Consider the following 19,999-nt stretch of genomic DNA (forward strand, 5'->3'; position numbering starts at 1 on the left):
CCCTGTTCAAAACTCAGGAATGGTTCCCCATCTCACTCAGACGAAAAGTCAGAGCCTCATCACGGCCTGGGAGGTCCACACTGATCTGGGCCCAACCCCTCTTTAGAGGTCCCTCTCCTGCTACTCCCTGCCTTCACCTTAACACTCCAACCATCAAATCGCCTCCTCAAACACGCCAGGCTCCTCTTGCCTGAAGGCCTTTGCACCAGCCTTGCCCTCTACCTGGAGGCTCTTCCTCCCCACCCCTGCCCCCCATGGGCACCTCCCTCGCCTTTTTCAAGTTCACTCAAATCTCACATTCTCATTGTGGCCTAACTAACTTTTCACAGCTCCTGATTCCCCCTTACTCTCTGCTACTTTTTTTCTTTTTTAGCACATGACTTTTTTTTTTAATCCTCACCCAAGGATATTTATCCATTGATTTTTAGAGAGAGTGGAAGGGAAGGGGAGGGACAGAAAGAGAAAAAGATCAATGTGTGAGAGAGAAACATCAATGAGAGAGAGACAACGGAGGTACGTGACCTTGACTGAATCGAACCTGGGATCCTTCAGTTCTCAGGCCAACACTCTATCCACTGAGCCAAACCTGCTAAGGCAGCACATCACTTTCTAACATATTATATAATGTACTTATTGTTCACTCCCCTCCAGAATGTAAACTTTTCAGAGAAAACGATCTTTGTTTTCTTCACTGATATATGCCAAGTGCCTAAAAAAAACCGTCTGGCACACAATTTGTTGAGTGAATAAACCTTCTGACGGATTTACACCTTATGACGCTGTCAAAAACAAAGCCCTTTTTAATAAAAGGCACTTTTGACAGCCCTTACCCCATTGAAGTCTGAAACACGAATTGCGACCCTTGCGCAGCTCTCTGCCTCCACCTGGCGGCAACTTTCAGGCTGAATTGTTTTCTCTTCCAGCGCAGTCACAAGTTCGTTCGGAACTATTCGACTCCGCTCTCACTGAGTGCGCATCGGACAGAGATCAAAGAGCACGCGCTCCGAGCAGGAAATTGCAGTACCGTGAGAACCATCATCAGTAACCAATAGGAATAGAGGTCTTGGTCACGCGGTGCGCGCTCAGCCTATCGAGCTGTCAATGCCGGCCAGCTTCCTCCCTTCCGCTCCACGCTCCATCTCTCTCGACAAGATGGCCACACCGGCAGTACCGGCAAGCGTTTCTCCGCCCGCTACATCCCCGGCTGCGGCCCCAGCCTCAGCCCCAGACTCGGCCCCAACCTCAGCTCCACCGCTTTCTCCGGCTCCTGCTCCGGCGCCGGTTCCAGCTCCAACTCCAGCGCCCGCCTCCTCCCCAGACCCGGCGGCAGCGACGGCTGCGACCGCGGCTCCGGGCCAGACCCCAGCCTCCGCGCCAGCTCCGACGCAGACCCCGGCGCAGTCGCTGGCTGCTCCGGCTCTCCCAGGTCCCTTCCCCGGCGGCCGTGTGGTCCGGCTGCACCCGGTCATTTTGGCCTCCATCGTGGACAGCTACGAGCGACGCAACGAGGGTGCTGCCCGAGTTATCGGGACTCTGCTGGGTGAGTGGTCAGACGATATTGACGTTCTCTTCTACCTCCCACCGCCCCTTTATCTTGCTCCCCTTTCCTCTCATCCGCGTTCATCCATCTTGCCTGTTTCTCCATCCCACCTTCCTGCTGCGACTTAGCTTTCCAAGGAACTTGAACTGGCCGGCCTGGTTGCTGTCATTATGGGCAACATAAGGTATATAAGGAGTAGCTATGTATTAAATATCGTGTGCCGAATGATTTACATTTTACGCTTCCCAGTAGTATTTCACGTCAAGTGAGATTAGTCCCAGTCTACCAAAATAAGCCCGGCTAGGAAGTCAAAAACCCTGGACTCTCGAAGCCCAGTGACCATGTTTTTCCTCCCTTTTTTACTGACTAGATGTCTGTGTTTGACAGGGGTTTACAGAGAAGTTCCTAACCAGTGGGACATCTGTTAAAAGATATCCCTGTCAACAGCAAACCGGTTTGGCAGGAACCCATGTAGTGTTTCAGTAATAATCTGCTTTCCTAAACGTGTAAGCCTGATGCCCCATTCCTCAGTCTCCCCGATGCTCATCCCTTAAGACCCAGGTCGCCCACAGCTGCCTCTGAGTCTCCATGTGGACACTCACAGTTGTATTGTCTGTTTATGACATTGTTTAACCTTCGCGGCAGAGAATAACCCTTGCCCCACCCATGTTCCAAATTTGAGGGACAGGTACTATTTATGTTAAAGTAACTTGTAAAACTGAGACGCACTAAAGAGGACTTACTGATAACATACCCCTTTCTCTGAGGACTGCTGGTCCCACCAGATTTATTTCCACTCCACCTTAGTCACCAATTTTAGGCACCTTTGTGAACGCACTCCAGTCACATGTCTCATCTCTCCTTCTTCCTCTTGACCTTGTGATAGCCTAGCCCTATCGAAGAAGACCGTGTATTGCAAAGAGGACGTGATCTGTAGGCGGACTCCACGAAATTTGTCCCTTGCGCCTTGGGACAAATTACCTGAAGTCTAGTTCCTTCCGGGGCTACCTCAGGCTTAGTCTCTGTGAGATCTAAATTATTAGAGAAAGCATCTAACTGCTGGCACAAAACAGCTGCTGGTTGCCTTCCTCTCCACATCAGGCCTGTACCAACCCTAAGACATGCACATTCTCTCTCTCTTTTTCTTTGAGGGTATAGCATTTTACAGAAACGTCAATTAATCGGTTCTCTTCCAAACATAGCCATGGTTTTTCTCACACCAAGCTTTTGTGTTATCCCATTGAAGTCTGAAACACGAAGTGTGACACAAGTACCTTCCCTACTCTCCCTTACTTGTTTCTTTAAGTTTCACTCATCTCCCAGGTTCCCTGGAAAAGTGAGCAGTATTGGTCCTTCTTCCCATATTCCCCCCCTCTCCCATCCCTGTTCTTAACTTCCCAAAACATGACAGCATTCTGTGACTAAGCCCTGCTTTGACCTTGTAATAAGTGATTTTTGCATCGCTGACTTGGCACTCAATAAATACTTACTCTTTTAGCTGCCCTGAAAAATTTTCCAAACTCATTGGAGCTATTTAACCAAAGAAACATTTCTCTACTCAAGGTTTGTGCTAAGTGCCCCCCAAACTGCAGTGACTCTAGTTAGAGCAACTGTAACCTAAATCTTCAGATCCTCTTCCAGACACGCATCATGGTACAGTGCGAAGTGTTACAGAGGCCATGTTTACTTAAGAATGACACATGGAGTCTGCTTGGTAGGGACAAATTTCCTCAGACATTAATTTATGAAACATATTTCATTTGGTTAAATCAGTGGTCGGCAAACTCATTAGTCAACAGAGCCAAATATCAACAGTACAACGATTGAAATTTCTTTTGAGAGCCAAATTTTTTAAACTTAAACTTCTAACGCCACTTCTTCAAAATAGACTCGCCCAGGCCATGGTATTTTGTGGAAGAGCTACACTCAAGGGGCCAAAGAGCCACATGTGGCTCGCGAGCCGCAGTTTGCCAACCACTGGGTTAAATGAAGTTACTGGTGTTTTTTATGTATCATAAGACTGTTGGGCACTTAGAAGTCAAAGCTTGATTAAGTGAAACAGGTCAGTCAGAAAAAGCAAAGAACCATATGATTTCACTCGTGTGAAATAGAAAACTGAAACCCATGAACACAAACAGCAGTGTGGTGGTTGCTGAAGGGAAGGGGGAGGGGGGAACAAAGGGGTCCTAATATATTGGTGACAGGAGAAGATTTGACTGGGTGGTGGGTACCTGGTACAATGTGTAGGTCTTGTAACATAAAACCCACACCTGAAACCTATCCTCCTAATATATAAAAACCCTGGGTCCGTCACATCCACAACGACCAGAGGCTCAACCAACGGGAAGTCAGTCCTGCAGTCAGCACTGGGTTGTTGTGGCAACCCATCACTGACTGCTGAAGGGGCTGTGAATCAGGCCCAGAGAGAGGCCTGAAGAGAGAAGCAGGGTCTGATCCGTAGCCTCTGTGGCAGCTGTTGATCAGCACTTGCCTCTCTCTTTCTCTCGGGCCTGGCCGGCAGCCCCGCCTCCATTTCTCTCCAGGCCTCCACCAGGGCTGCCTTTCTGATCAGGCCCCATTGATAGACCCAGAGACGCTGACTGGCATAGAAACCCACCAATCAGAACCAAATCTGGGTCAACTGTGAGGAGCCAATGGCTACCTAGGAGGCGGAGCTTTTGACCTGACTAGCATAGAAACCAACCAATCAGAACCAAATTGGCCAGCAGAGGAGGGCAGTTGGGGGCAAGATCAGGCCAGCAGGGGAGGGCCGTTGGGGGTGAGATCAGGCCGGCAAGGGAGAGCAGTTGGGGGCAACCAGGCTGGCAGGGGAGGGCAGTTGGGGGGGACCAGGCTTGCAGGGGAGGGCAGTTGTGGGGGACCAGGCCGCAATGGGAGAGCAGTTAGGGGCAACCAGGCCTGCAAGGGAGGGCAGTTGGGGACCATCAGGCCAGCAGGGAAGGGCAGTTGTGGGTGAGATCAGGCTGGCAGGGGAGGGCAGTTGGGGGCAAGATCGGGCTGGCAGGGGAGCGGTTAGGGGGTGATCAGGCTGGCAGGCAGAAGTGGTTAGGGGCAATCAGGTAGGCAGGTGAGCAGTTAGGAGCTAGCAGTCCCAGATTGTGAGAGGAATGTCCGACTGCTGGTTTAGACACACGGATCGGGCCTAAACCGGCAGTCAGACATCTCCCAAGGAGTCCCAGATTGGAGAGGGTGCACGCTAGGCTGAGGGACACCTCTCCCCCAGTGCACGAATTTTGTGCACCGGGCCTCTAGTATATAATAAAAAGCTAATATACAAATTGACCGAATGATGGAACAACCGGTCGCTATGACATGCACTGACCCCCATAGGGCAGACACTCAATGCAGAAGCTGCCCCCTGGTGTTCAATGTGCTCCCAAGGGGGAGTGCCATTCAGCCAGAAGCTGGGCTCATAGCTGGCGAGCGCAGCAGTGGTGGCAGGAGCCTCTCCCCACCTCTGCAGCAGCGCTAAGGATGTCCTACAGGCATCCCCTGTGGGCTCCCCGACTGTGAGAGGGCACAGGCCGGGCTAAGGGCTCCTCCCCTCCCCCTCCCCCTCCCCCTCCCCCCCCCCCCAGTGCATGAATTTCACGCACCAGGCCTCTAGTATGTTCATGTTGACCAATGTCACCCCAATAAACTTACTGTAAAAAGAAGTAAATGCTTAATAAAATAACTTCTAACCTTAAATTGAAGATGACATACTCTTATATGCAATAATTAGAATGTAATGTGATAAATGCTCCAGTAGAAGGGTGTCCTAGTGGCATAGAAAATATAGAAGACTTAACTATCTCAAAACCTTGACGTGGTCAAGTCTTAGATGTTGCTGAGAGGTCAAATAAGATGATGAAGGCATATCCATTGGGTTTGGGGACATAGTCTCAGATAAGGAGCGAAACCATAGCAAAGTGGAATTAGATACTAACAGTATAAGCAACATTGCGGTCCCTGGTGGAGAGGGAAGCACATGAAGCCTGGGATGGGAGTAGGAAAAAACAGAGACGTCAAGGGGCTAGCAGTTTTGGTGTGGTCGAGAAACAGATGTGCAGTGAGAATAAAATGATCAGAAGTAGAATAGAAGTTTGTGGTAAAAGCTGGCGTTGGTGTTGGAGGTTCACAGGTAGGTTTCTGGGTGATCATAGGGTTAAGATGATGATCCTGGACCAGATGGCTGAAGATCTGAAAGCATGAGGAAAGTGGTCGGAGGCGGTTAGGAGCCTTCGGGTCACATAACACGGGACAATTCTCTCTCACAGGAACTGTTGACAAGCACTCAGTGGAAGTCACCAACTGCTTTTCAGTGCCGCACAATGAGTCAGAAGATGAGGTGAGTGGGATTTGAGCTGCCCCTGTGCAGTCTGTAGCTGTTCTTTTGCTGGGCTCCCCTTCGGGCCCTCCCCCACACAATATGCTCTGCTCATAACTAGAGCTCCTCCAGTTCATAGAGCTTCGCTCCATTTGGACAAACTTCATGTGCCTTTTCTGTCTGGTGGGTGGCTTCATTCTTACCCATTTTTTTCTATGAACTTCTGGCTTCTGAGCTTCCTTTCCTGCCTTCTTAGGTGGCTGTTGACATGGAATTTGCTAAGAACATGTATGAATTGCACAAGAAAGTCTCTCCAAATGAGCTCATCCTGGGCTGGTAAGTTGGAGTACAGTGGGATTGGAAAGTCTCAACGATTGCCAAGGCCTTTTGCCACCAGACTAGATGTTGTGCTCCGTCTTCAGGAGACAGAGCATTGAAGTGAGTGACCTCGAGGGGCTGTGAATTCAGTGTGTGTTGCTGGCTATTCTGATCCTTTGAGACCAGAAATATCTTTTCAATTACAGCTTTTACTGAACAAGTCTTTTTTGCTTTGCTAATGACTTGGAATTTTTCAAGAGCTCTAAGTCAGCTTTTGATTTGATTTGATATAGTTTTCTATGTGTTTACTGTTTTATTATTTGGAGTGTCACCATGTCTCACTACCGTGGTACCTAGAGACACCCATGCCACCATCGTGGTTGGTATTGATGTCACATGTAGGCATGCGTCCACAACCGTGTTTCGTTTTCCAGGTACGCTACAGGCCATGACATCACAGAGCACTCTGTGCTGATCCATGAGTACTACAGTCGGGAAGCCCCCAACCCCATTCACCTCACTGTGGACACGAGCCTCCAGAATGGTCGCATGAGCATCAAGGCTTATGTCAGGTGACCAGGGTCTTGGGCCACAAGGGCATAAAAGGCTATCTAGTTCATACCATGGCCAGATGACACCCCACCTCCAGCCCAGGCAGGTATAACTCCCTGCCTCCTAGGGAAGCCCATTCCTCACTCAGAAAGGTTTTATTTGCCCTGAAACAAAATCTGTCCTGGAAATTTCCACTCGCTGATCCTAGATGTACCCCAGATTTCTTCTTGCTCTTAACCAGTTTCAAGGGGCAGCCCTTTAGGTATTTGAGCAAGCTATCATGTTCTTCATGTCATTTTTTTTTTTTTTTAAGCTAATTCTGCACAGTTCCTATGGTCGATCCTTCCATGGTGTTCTGGTCATGGTCCTTCACCATGTTCCCTGCTTGTCTGAGCTGCCCTCTGTAGTGTGACCTTATCCCTGGAACTGAGCACAGGATCAGGGTAGTACACATTGAGAATGGCTGTCCTTATGGCTCTCCAGGGTTAAGGACAGTTTTGATGACCATGACATTACAGTATTGACATACTGAGGTGGTGAAAGTGCCAGTTGCTGGGGGGTATTGGGAAAGGCTGCAGTGGCATGGTGAAGCAGGGGCTGCTCTTGGAGTTAGAAGGATTCTACTTTCTGTTTATAATGAAGGCATTTGTTAAGTTTATATGCTGATTAACTTGGTGCTGCTTCTGTGTCTGACAGGGATGTAACTAGTTAACCATTATGCAGCAAGACAGATGGTGGGTACCAAGTCCTTATGGCCAGGTGCGGTATCTCTAAGCTCTAGTGTTGCCCACTTCCTTAGCATTCCCAGCTTTTTCATGCTCCTCAAGACCCAGTTGGAAGTGTTTAGCTGACACAGTATAAAGGCAGTCTCCTTTAGTGCGATGACTTGCAGCACCCGACCTAATCTGGTGGGCTGGAGTCAATTTGTCTGTTAGATGCAGATGGAGGGCTCAGTCCCACAAGAGACCTGTCCTGTCTCTTCTTTCTGTGGTGGTGGATGTCTAAGCTCCGAGAGAAATTTAGTGTCCTGTCCTCTCATCACTGAGATTGCACAGGTACCACAGGTCCGAAAGCTGAGTCCCCTCCCACAGGCCAGGGGGTTGGTATGTAGAATGAGCTAAGGGAGGAAAGTGAGACCTCTGGGGTTCGGGCCTTCTTATGTCAGAACCTTGGAAGCCGTACTCTTGGTGTGACTGCTTTCCTGGCCTGGACCTGACATGGAAGCCCTCTCAAGACCGTCTTGTTTACCTTGACTTCTCTCTCCCCAGCACTTTAATGGGTGTCCCGGGGAGGACCATGGGGGTGATGTTCACACCGCTGACAGTGAAATATGCGTACTATGACACTGAGCGCATTGGAGGTGAGTCACCTTCCCATGCCCTCTTTCAAGGCCTTTGGCATTTTCATGGGAGGGGTTGCTGCCTGCTAACAAGGATGGAGGGCCTTGGGTTGGTTAAAGAGGAACCATTGAAGTCAGTCATTCTCCTACATAAATGGGATTCAAGGAATTATGTGTGAAATTGTTAAAGGTGGGAAATTATCAGTAGCACAGGCTACATGGCTGTTCGTTCATATGAGACCAAAACCAGTGATAGCATACTAGGTGCAGGAGTTGAGCTCTGTCGTGAGAAACACTAATAAGGGCAGAGCAGGGGAGTTGGAGGAAGTTGACTGAGTCCAGAGGGAAGTGGGGAGTTAGCAGGATGGTTAGAAATCATCTCTTTCCTGATGGAACCACTGAGTTTTCCGTTTCTTCTACCTCCCAACCCAACCCCACAGTGGACCTGATCATGAAGACCTGTTTTAGCACCAACCGGGTGATTGGACTCTCAAGTGACTTGCAGCAGGTAGCAGGGTCGTCGGCTCGCATCCAGGATGCCCTCAGCACAGTGTTGCAGTATGCAGAGGACGTGCTGGTGAGGAGGGGAGGGGACAGGAAGGAGGAAATAGATCCATCCTAGCTTGCTGGGGGGTCTGCTGAAATGACAGGTCTCAGGGATGAGACTTAACTGTGCCTATTCAATCTGTTTTGGTGCTCAGTCTGGAAAGGTGTCCGCTGACAACACTGTGGGTCGCTTCTTGATGAGTCTGGTTAACCAAGTACCCAAGATCGTTCCCGAGGACTTCGAGACCATGCTCAACAGCAACATCAATGTGAGTGCCACTTCTGGGCTTCTGGGAGCCTGTGCCTTCCCTACCTCACCACGGATGTGAAGGGAATTGGGTGACAGGAGACTGGGCTTCACCTTTGCCACCCTTACTCTCCAGTTTGGGAGGGAGGAAGAGATAGTACACATGCTCAGAGACCCCCTTCTCCTTCCTTGATTCCATTGGCCTAGGTCCTGCTGATACTGTGACTTGTTATCTAAATTCATAGTTGAAAGAAATGCTTAAATTCAAAGGTTAATAAAAATGCAATTTCTTATTTTTCTCATTGAGTTCAGAGATGAGAAAGTGTTCTCAAGCATTTCCTTCCCATCTTCTACCTTCAACTCTCACTTATCCTCTCCCAGCTGTCATTTATCCAGGACAGTCCTCACACCCAGTGTCTGTTGGAGAGCTGCCCAGACCAGCCTTTCTGCTCCCCTCCACCCAGCTCCTCACTCATCATGACTTCTTTCTCTTCCAGGACCTGCTGATGGTGACCTACCTGGCCAATCTCACGCAGTCACAGATTGCCCTCAACGAGAAACTTGTCAACCTGTGAATGGGCTAGAGCGGCACTCCTTCCACTCTGGCCCCAGCGCTAGGACTCAGAATGGAGTGAAGTGGAAATGGCTTCTTGTGGTTTGAGTCACACTGAGTGAGTCAGCTGCTTGTGACTCTAAATAAACATAGCCTATCTTTTGTAAATGAACTCCATCTTATATGTGCATTTACTGCTGGGGAAGGGAGAAAACTGTTCTAGAGCTCATGCAGAAACCACAAGTGAGTACTTTGGGTAGAAGTTAGTTGTGTGCTTGTCATCAGTTGTTGTACCCACAGCCCAAGCCACTTGAGCTTCACCTGCCCCCGAATCAGAGAGACTTAGCATACTGGTCTACAGGGACACTATCTCCCCACTCTTTTTGCTTATGATCAGAGCTCATAGAAAGTTCTTTATCGCTTCTCTTCCATAGCATCTTATGTGGATGGCAGTATAAAGGGTTTTGTGCACAATTTGAAGTCCCTAGAGAATGTGCTGGTGAGGGAGAGAAGGTGGATACAGATCTCAGTCCTGGGACCCATGAGTCCTGGTAGGAAGACAGCCTTCTCCATGTTGAGGAAACATTGCTTTACCAAATTTTTCCTTTTGGTTTTCAGCCTGGAGAAGTATCCCACAGTACTGTGAACCACTTCTTAAAGGGTCACGTCGTCTCCACAGGAAATGAGAGTGAAAATATATGCAGGGAAAATAATAGAATTGGATACTTAATCTAAACTGAAAGAGTAGAGGGTGTGCTCAGTGTTTTAAAATACGTAAATAGTAAGATAGAGCTGTTTGACACTGGTTCAGGGAGCAGAATTATGATCTCTAGGTTAAGTGTTTTCCCATTTTAGTGGGGAAAGCAGAAAAGTAAATAATCAGTTGCAAAAGTGGGAAATGAGTGCTGATCTAGTATTTATTGAGCACCTGTTCTGTTTGGGGGCAGTTGTTCTTTTCAGAGGAATTTAGTACGTTACTTGAAGTTACACAATTAGTAAGTGATGAAACAAGATTTGAATTCCGGTCTGAATTTCATTTTTGTGAGTAGCCCTCTGCTTCACAGTTTAGTAGCCCAGTGAAGTAATAGGGCAAAAATACAACATAACAGGAGCACCTGATAAGGATTGACCAACTCTTAGAGGCCATCTGGGAAGATTCTACCCAGGACGCGATATCTGAGCTGGCTTTTTGTTTCTCAACAAGGAAATCATGAAAGGCAGAAGAAACACATGAAAAAGCTTAACCTGCTACAAGCTAAAGGAAATGTTTATAAGGATTGGTTCATGGATCTCTAATAAAGCTTTAAGCTTGACTGCAAGAAAAAGAAAAGCTTACCCTGTTCAGAACCTAAGGGGGCATATGCAGGAGCCGAGCATAGGGGCCTCCATCTATGGAGGTGAGCTTTGTATTCTGGAAGCTGTGGGAAGCCAGTGGATAATTTTAAGTGAATTTAGTCAGATGTGGGTTTTAGGAAGATCACCTGGTAGTGTAGAAAGGGTAGAAATAGAAAGCAGGGAGATGAGTTTGAGGGCCACTGTTGGTCAGAGGAGAGATGAGTGCCCAAACCGAGGCAGTAGTGGTGGGGGGGGATGGTGACGAGGATGTTACAGGGCAGACTCAGGAGGACTTGAGACTGCTTGAAACATGGATGGTGAGAGGTGGGAGGAGTCTGGGATTGCCTGTTTCTGATAGAGGTAGTTGAAGAGATGGTCATATATGGCTACACCAAAGTGCTGGAAGTTTAGAGGATGCAGAGAGCTGTGAGGTGGACCAAACGGTGAGGTCTTCAGTGCAAAACAAAGAATTGTGACTTTGGTGAACTGAACTGCTCCAGGTCTTTTGGGAAAGGCTGAAGAATTCAAGTTACCGGTTTGGTCATGTGATACTTAAATGCCAAACTGTGTGCTAAGCAAAAAGCCATGTTATCTGCTTAAGATCTACCATAGAGGACAAAGTAATCATTACCTTGGGAATCACAGGTGTCGGGGGTTATGGAAGGCGTCTTATTAGGAAGTAAAATCTAAGCTGGACTCGAATGAGGGCAGACTGAAAAAGAAGACAAGAGAAAACAGCATTGTAGGCACAGAATACAGTATGTGCAAAGTCTCGGAGAAAGGCAGCATCAGCCATGTGGCTCCAGCCTTGCTGACTCCTGGCTCGGGAGCTGTTTGGGAGGAAAGGAACGCTCTGTACCTAGGTTGACTGAAAAAGAATGACTGAATTTTTTTTTTAATATTTTTTAAAATTGGTTTTTAGAGAGAGAGGGTGAGGGAGAGAGAAGCATCAATTGGCTGCCTCCTGCACACCCCCTACTGGGAATCAAGCCCACAACACAGGCTGTGCCTTGACTGGGAATTGAACCTGAAACCTTGAGATTCACAGGACAACGCACTGGCCAGGGCTGGATTTTATTTTTATACCCTTTGCTTATGTATGCACAAGTTTGTTTTTACTGTCAATGTGTGTACATGTTCTCTTTGTTATGTGGTTATGCTTATGCTAAAAACAATGTGGCTTGACTTCTGTGACACACCACACTCCCCTGATTTTCTTTCAACTGCCTTAACTACTGCTTTTCAGTGCTTTTTCTTGGTCCTTCCTCCTCTGACCCTCCCTAATGTTTCATTCCCCAGGGCTGCATCCTGGGCCCTCTGCACCCTCTGCCTGGAAGACCTCACGAAGCCTGTGACAGTTATGACTGCCTGTATGTTCAGGATGCCCATGCTCTAGCTCTAGCTCTGGCCACATTCAGAACTAGTTTCCTGATTCTGGACTAGTTAAACGGACACAAGATACCGCACCTGGATGTCTCAAAAACATCTGAAATTCAGTTCCATATTGAACTGATTGTCTCTTCCTCCCCCACAAATCACCTCCTGAATTTCCTTCCTAAGGTGATGACTCAACTACGTACCCAGTTGTCCAAACCCTAAACCTTGGGTAAATTCTTGATTCTCCCCTCCCTTTCCATCATCATGCCTCAACTAGTTCATTACTACTCTGCCTTCAGTCTTGCCCTGTATGATACTCTTATATATATGTTGGTCTTCATCCATGCTCCTGGCAGGCAGTTTGTAAAACCTTTGGAATTTCCTAAGTGATGGGAGCTATAAAGATAGAGTCTTGTTATTCCTAACAAGCCCCTGTCAACAGCATCTAAGATTATGTTAATGCAGTGATTTTGAAAAGCTTCTAGATAACCATAAGATAGGAACTGGTTGCCAGGAGAACTGACCTGCGTGATTGGAGGTTGGAACTTTCAGCTTGATTTAAGTGCCAGTGAGTTAATCAAACTCACCTACATATGAGGCCTCCACAAACCCCACAAGGACAGTTCGGAGAGCTCCTGGGCCGGTGAACAAGAATGCAGCCAGGAACCCGGTGCGTGCCAGGACGGTGGCACAGCCAGACCGGGCCCGAAGCTCCTGGGCGCCAGACCCCTTCAGACCGCACTCTGCCTCTTCATCTGGCTGCTCATTCGTATCCTTTGTAGTAAATGAGTAATGGCTAGCAATCTTTAGTTCTGTGAAGTGCTCCAGCAAATTAATCGAACCCAAGGAGGGGGCCATGGGAAGCTCCAATTTGTGGTGGGCCGGTCAGAGCACAGGTGACAGCCTGGACTTGCAACTGGCATCTGAAGGGTTGGGGCAGTCTTGTGAAACTGAGCTCTTAACCTTAGGATCTGACACTGTCTCCAGGTAAACTGTCAAAACTATGCTAAACTAGGACACTCAGCTGGTGTCAGAGTTGCATGGTGTGGAAAGTCACCTGCACATCTGATCACGGAAATGTTTGACGTGAGTAGTCAGTTTAGAGAAAAATGGTTTCCTGTTCACCCTCTCTGGTCCCTTCTCACAGCAGCCACACTGCTCTTTGCCAATCTGTCTGGGACACACCTCAGTTGAGATCTCTTCAGTGGAGTCCCATAGCCTAGGGTAAAGTCCACACTTTATCACAACCTGTATGGCTCATCGGATTGTATGGCTCTCCAGCTCCACCCCTTACTCCCAGCCTGGGATCCCTTGCACTTGCTCTCTGCTCTGCTAGAATCTGTGCCCCTTTAGCTCATCCTACTACTCATCCCCTAGGTTTTAATCCCACTACTACTCATCCCTCAGGTTTTAGTCCAGATGTGCCTCTTCTTGGAAGGTGCTCCTATACCAGGATCCCATGATGTTCTCCTAGCTTAGCATTTATCTCACCGTTTTGAACTTGTCTGTTTATCCCCTATTAGAGCAAAAGCTCTGTGAGGGCAAAGTCTCCTGTAGACTTAACATTCCTAGGTCCCAGAGCTGACCCAGACCCAGAATAATTCTTAATAAATAAACATTTGCTACATAAATAAATGAAAGGATGGCTTGCAGGATAATTACCACGAGGCACTATGGACATGTGATGCATTAGGAGTCATCAGGATCTTCTGGAGAGGGGCTGGAGGGAGGGAGCACACCAGACAGTGTTCCTTGTTTTACTCATTTATTCTACAAATACTTAGTGACGCTTAGTATGCACCAGCCATAGAGGCAGGTACTGGGGCTATAGAAGTAGATGAACCATGTTCTCTGCCCTCTATGGGTCTCAGTATTATGGGGTAGATGCACAAAAACATTTATGACAGAATGCTGTAAATTATAGGGTAGGAACAAGTCTTAGGAAGACACAGCACAGAACATGCTGAAATCTGCAGAGAAGGGAATGCAATCTTTAAAGACATTAAAATTGGGCGCAAAGAGGAGGAAGAGCTTTGAAGAAAGGAATGAAGATCAAAATATTACTTTCAGTTTCACGGTGGCCCACATATAGAATTGTGTTTCCAAGGATACACAGCTTAGAGGTAAAGGTAGGGTTGCAATAACAGCCACACACAGTATCTCTGCCTTCTCTGGGGACATCGGCCTCCTCTGATTCTCCCAAAAATTGTCCAGGGTGTCTCTCTAGTTTTCTTAACCTGGAGTCAGATTTAAAATTTTAATTAAATTTTATAAAATTTTAAGTGAACAAAATAATCATTGTGCCAGTAACAGAAGTCCTCACAGGGCCAACAAAATTCCAGTTGTCCTCTTTTCCCCAGTGATGTCTCCCAGAGGGGCAAACTGGGTTTGGTGATCTGGTCTCTGTTCTGTGATCGATCGGATCTGTCCTGATCTATCTTCTGTCTCATTGGGGCTGCCAACCTGTGCTTATGATTCTGTCCCAGGATGATGGTTGTTAGTCTTAGAATGGACTCTGCCTCCAAGTATTGGTCCTTCTGTCCATAGCAATGGACCTCTAGTCCCAGAAGCAGCGCTGCTCTATGCCCGAGGCTTTCTGAGTGATGGCCACTAGAGGGCTCCCTCACGCCACTTAAGACTGCTGGTTGCTCATTCCCCTTCCTTCAGTTCCTGAGCAGTTTTCTACAGGCCTGGTTTAGAAAAAGCACCTTCGGCCTTGGAGAGGCCAGGGCAGTGCAGAAAGAGTGACTAGGACTTCTAGAAATGCTTCCTTGGCCATCTTAGGGCCGTAGTGATGATTACAAAGCATCTTCCTCTATACCCACCCAAAATCACTCCAAGTAATCCATTTCAAAATGTGGTTTGCAAACACCTTTAAGTAAATCTAGGGCTCACTCCCCTTCCGGTCAGATTGTAATCTAAAAGCTCCTCTATACAAAACTCCTGGAGCCACCATTTCCCAGGAGAAACCCTGGCCCAGGCCCTGATGACCAAAATGAGGTTTTTGGGCTTCCCATCCAGGGAGGGGGTAGTGCCGGAGCTAGTATAAAAGAGCCTGGCTTCTCCACATGGTGGTAGAGTTTGAGCAGGTGAATGAGGCCACTCACCAAATGAGGTTGGAAGAAGGAGATGGTATAGGGCAGGATCACGTCTTGTCTCAGGTAAGACTGCTCACCTCACTGGGGATGCAAGAGATGGGAGGGGTAAGGGTTACCTGAGAATGGAAACTCCAAACTTAGACCTAAAAATTCAGCTGGAGGGGGAATGTGCTTAGCTGGATTCCTTGAAAGCAGAACATGTGACAAGGACTTGGAAGAAGGTGGTTTATGTGTAAGACGATCGGTTAGATTCCTAGGGTTGCCATAGAGTACCACAAACTTGGTGGCTTAAAACAACAGTTTATTATCTCACGGTTCTGGAGACTAGAAGTCTGAAATCAAGGTGTATTCTAAGTACTGGGGACACGGCACTATATATCGGCGGAGAGTCTAATGCATGTTCTACACCCTGGAGGACAGTGGCCCAGTCCAGTTTCATCCCAGAGCTGGGTCCTTAGCTGAGGTTTAGTGGCCCACTCTCCTTTCTACCCGTTGTTCCCAGGTAATGAAGTATATATGGTAAGACCCCTTGTTTTACAAAACCATTGCTAAACATCCTTTTCCATAAAGAGAACTTTCAGCTGAGACTTCCCTAGCAGGATCTCAGGTTGATAACTTGTCTATAAGCCATTGGAAAAGCACTACAGGCAGCAAAGAAGACAAATCCGTATTCAGAGAAGGTGTCCGTTCCAGTAAGGACACGTGCTGTCCTGTCCAGGTGGGAGGAGTCTGACGTCAGTGCTGGGGCAGTCTCCTCTGGGTGACAGGAATGACACCATAATAAGGACCCAGCCTCTGCAAGTGCAGGTTCAGCAGACTCTGAAACGAATACTCATGCACACGTGGCTAAGGAAGTGCCTCCGTGGTGTGATCATAAATAATTAACAACTGGCTCTCTGGGGGAAAAAAAGAAAAAAGCCTTGATTCATAGCATTTGCCAATTTCCAATGAATACTCTATGGTGAATGCTCCCACTGTGGCCAGTTTCTGAACATGGCATTGGGAAGAGATGCTAACAATCGGCTCTGGGCACTAGCCAGCTGTAGTGCACCACTGAAATGCTGCTACGGGAGACACGCAAAGGAGTGGGTACAGGAGGACAAGAACTAGGAGGAAGGGAAACAAGGATATGATCCCAAAGTCCCACAGAAGTTACAATGAGCCTGGTCCTACAGGGACACTGGAGTACAAGTTATCGTCAGTGTTGCCCATGCCCATGGCAAGGATGCTGCACTTTGGTGGTTCTGCACCTGTCCGGTGTTGGACAAGGGCCATCAAGAGTGGCAGTACATTCCTAGGTGCCTACCACTCTGTGTGGGTAAGCAGAGTGGCTCCAGCAATGTGAAGGCAGTCTTTGGAAGGAGAGGTGCAGGTGTTGGGTTTTAGAAGCAAAAGTACATCAAAGCTGTTGGTGAAAGTGGAAGGTGGGCAGGACCCACGTGAGAGCAGTAAAAAGGAATCCAAAAGAATCTGAAGCAGCAGTGTTGTCTACTACACATCTCACTGCAGGCCATCACCACATCCAAGCTTCAGGGGCCACCACAGCAAATGTATCAGACCAGCTCCCGGTGCCCGTCCAAAGCACTGGATTCCAAGTCACAGGAGGCCGCTCCCAGGTCAGTAAGCTCTCTTCTAACCTTACGTTCCATGTCCCAGCCCACTTCCACTTGAACATCTTTAAGATCTGCTCCTACACTTGTTCTCCCTGCTCCTGCCACTGCGTTGTATTAGACAGGGTTCAAGCAGAGCAGCAGAACCCTCTCTCCAAAAGTGGACGGAGTCCTTGGTCTATCTTTAGGGGAGAAGAAGGAAAAATATTGCTTAATACACACACAAACATCAGGGGAGGAAGAGCTCTTCCTACGGAGTGGGGTGATGCTGCAGGGGCAGGACCTATCTTGAGGGAGTCCCTTCTTAGGTCCTATTGGCCATCCATCAATCCTTCAGAAGAAGAACATCCTTGGAGGCTTGTCTTATAATGTATGGCTCAGGAGCAGTGGCTTCTGGTTCTGCAGTGTCTGTGGGAGGGGCAACAAATTCCATACATTCTCCAGACAGGGAGGTTCCTCCTCACCCCCACCCAAACAATGAAATAAGGCTTCACATATTGCAACATGTTGTTTCTGGAGTCCCAATGGAGCACTCCTGAGTCACCATCAAGATGCATTCAGGAATAAGAGTCCACGCATGTCTGTTACATGCAGCATTTTGCTGAGGACCTGGCCCTTGGTAAATACTGGTTAAAGTGGCATTTGGGCAGCTCTGAGGGCCATGGAAAACCAGTGATTACAGAGATGGCTGTACTCTACATGGTGGCAAACTCTAAAGCTGTTGAGACCAGCAAGTTATGTGAGGGAGAGAAGCTGGATGGCTGGGGGCTGAGGCCCACAGGAGAAGACATGCTCCCTGTAAGGGGAGCAGCCACTTCTGTGCTCTATGCTGAAGGCAGGCCCAAGGGCACCAGATTTCAAGTGAAGACAAAAGGCTTGGTCTATTAAATCTCCCACTTTTTAAGTGTTGTCAACTTAGTCCATGGGAACGTCTGTGCCAGACAAGCAAAAAACACTTGTGGGCTGGATGCAACAGGCGCACTGCCAGTTGCAAGCCCTGTAGCTAAGGGTTAACAAGCAAGTCTAGTTTCACAGGAGATGCCCCTGATCCTTGGATTAGTGTAGCTCAACCCCTATTGCCCTGCTCCACCTCCAGGGAATTTAGGCACCTCCACCTGCCTGCGTCCCAGCGCCTAAGCGCAGCCTCTCCACAACTCACTGAAAGGTCCTTCTTAGGCTTCCATGACCTTGCGAGGAGATTATACCTGCAAATCCCCGCAGTTGAGGTGGGGTTACGGGCGGCAGGGGGAGGGAAGTGGATTGGAAGGCGGCGGCCCGCTCTCCCTCCCTCCGCAACCCACTCCACACAGCTACCTGGTTCTCCTTCCTTTGGACCAACCTTAGCCAAGTGTAGACAAAGTGTCTCCGCTTGTTGAGACAACGCAGCTGGATTTAATGAAAACACCAAGGGAAATAAACAGAAAGGGATGGCCTAGAAATGGGGTTGTTTACAGAGCTTGGTCTTCGGAACCCAAGGGCCCCAATATGCTGACGTGCGGGGCCGAGGGAATCCCGTGGGGGAGGGGAAGGGAGAAGTGGATTTCCATTCGGGTAAAGAGGGGGCTGAGTCCCTACAGTTTTAGGAGAGGGGGATCCCGGAGGTTAAATAACTTGCTTGGAAGGAAAAGGCGGGGAGAGGGAGGTGAGATCTCCGAAATTCTGGGGATGGATATTCCTATTCCTGAGAAGGGGACAATTGAGGTATACAGCTGGGGGTTCTTTAACGGATGAAGACGCTGTCCCCCCTCCCCCGAGGCCGGAAAGGAGGGGCCATCTCTCTAGAGGGGGTCGGGGTACGGAACCTGTACCCGGGACTGCGGGAGGAAGGACAGCCTCTTAGCAGTCCCTGTCCCGGGAAGGTTTGAAAGCGCAGTGCCCTAGTGACGCCAGAAAAGATGGAACGGTTGCCATGGCGACGTGGCGCACACATCAGAAATAAATAAGCAGTCCAGGCTGCAGTAGCCGCGCCCCCGCGGGACTCAACGCGGGGGAGGGTGCCCCTTGGGCCCGGGTCCCCGCAGCCCACGCGCCGGCGCCATTGGCGGAGCCGGAGGGGGTCCGCCCCCCAGGGGGGGAATGGTACCGTCCTCCGCCCGCGCCTGGCCCGCAGCAAGCGAGCTCGGAGTCCCGCGCAGCCTCGCCCTGCGCCCGCGGAGCCCGGAGGCGGCGATGGAGGGAGTCAGCAGCCACCGGACCCTGTCCTACAGCCGCTGGAGCTACGACAGGTAGGGCGGGCGCCTGGAGGATGGACTTCGCCGGGCCCCTCCGGGTGGCCGTGCGTGGGCGCCCTCGACGCTCGCCTCCCGCGGGAGAAGCCGGGTTCCGGGGGATGAGAGCCGGCGAGAGCGCCCAGACCCCACGGTGGACTCGGACCCTCGAGCATCCGCAACGTCGGTACCGAGAGCCTCGGATGTCCCAGACCCGAGCCGGGCGAGGGCGTCCTCATTCCGGCGGGGCGGAGCTGTCCGAGTGGGGCACGGGCATAGAGACCAGCGAGCTGCCCCCACCCCCCACTCGTGGCGTCGGTGGGCGCTGGAGCCGCGTAGAAGAGCGCGGAGGGGCGGGCGGGCGGGCGGGGCGAGGGGTGGGGCGCCGCTGGGCCCGCCTCCCGGGTGTGCGCCCCGCGGGACCCTCGGTGGGGACCTGGCTGGCACCCGGCGGAGTGCGGCCCGCCCGCCCCGCGGGGACAGAGAGCTGCTGCGCGTGTGGGCGGGTTGGAGCCGCGCTGCCCACGCGCTGGTCTTGGAGGAAGGAACCATCCTTCCTGGTGAAATGGGAAAAATAAGGACGTTGGAGTGAGTTGGTCATAAAGCAGAGTGGATTTATTCCAAGATTTTTGTCCTTTCTACTATTTTCTGGTGTGTTAGACGCTACCCCCTCTTTTAAAAATTCAACCAGGATCATAGTTGATAGATTTTTGTTGTGTTGCTTTTAAAGTTCGTAATCCCATGTCGATCTCCAGAATTCTGGAGTTAACTGTTTTGCTTCATGGCCCTAAAAGGTGAGAACTGGAAGAGAAACTTCCTTAACTCGCTGCTCTCGCCGCCCTGAAGACCTGCTCCCTGCTGCTGCCTTTCCCTTCGCTCTGCGAAAACCTCGCATCTCTGGCAACCCTTGATTTCCTCCGATATTCCGAAAACAGGCTAATTCCCCT

General features: G+C 49.5%; 1 protein-coding gene across 2 annotated transcripts; it reads left to right on the forward strand.

The window, feature by feature from the left end:
• Positions 1-923: 923 nt before the first annotated feature.
• EIF3F (eukaryotic translation initiation factor 3 subunit F) lies at positions 924-13,763 on the forward strand. 2 transcript variants are annotated; one of them, XR_013959074.1, is made up of 9 exons: positions 1,097-1,540; positions 5,821-5,891; positions 6,127-6,206; positions 6,623-6,760; positions 8,009-8,100; positions 8,520-8,656; positions 8,781-8,894; positions 9,370-9,543; positions 12,060-13,763. XR_013959074.1 is itself a non-coding variant. In XM_080642201.1 (8 exons), exons 1-8 carry the CDS (start codon positions 1,102-1,104, stop codon positions 9,445-9,447), a joined length of 1,149 nt encoding a protein of 382 aa, XP_080498327.1. In that variant the 5' UTR covers positions 924-1,101; the 3' UTR covers positions 9,448-9,597. The 2 variants fall into 2 exon arrangements, 1 of the variants encoding a protein (XP_080498327.1); XM_080642201.1 differs by lacking the exon at positions 12,060-13,763 and having other exon boundaries at positions 924-1,540; positions 9,370-9,597.
• Positions 13,764-19,999: the final 6,236 nt, after the last annotated feature.

This window comes from Plecotus auritus, assembly GCF_963455305.1.
Source record: "Plecotus auritus genome assembly, chromosome: 9".
Taxonomy (NCBI): domain Eukaryota; kingdom Metazoa; phylum Chordata; class Mammalia; order Chiroptera; family Vespertilionidae; genus Plecotus; species Plecotus auritus.

Bases quoted from the DNA above. Each gene is read 5' to 3' on its own strand.
- EIF3F (XM_080642201.1), top strand. From the start codon at position 1,102: ATGCCGGCCAGCTTCCTCCCTTCCGCTCCACGCTCCATCTCTCTCGAC. The intron at 5,892-6,126 runs GTGAGTGGGATT...CTGCCTTCTTAG, and splicing joins ACAATGAGTCAGAAGATGAG to GTGGCTGTTGACATGGAATT. The intron at 8,657-8,780 runs GTGAGGAGGGGA...TTTGGTGCTCAG, and splicing joins AGTATGCAGAGGACGTGCTG to TCTGGAAAGGTGTCCGCTGA.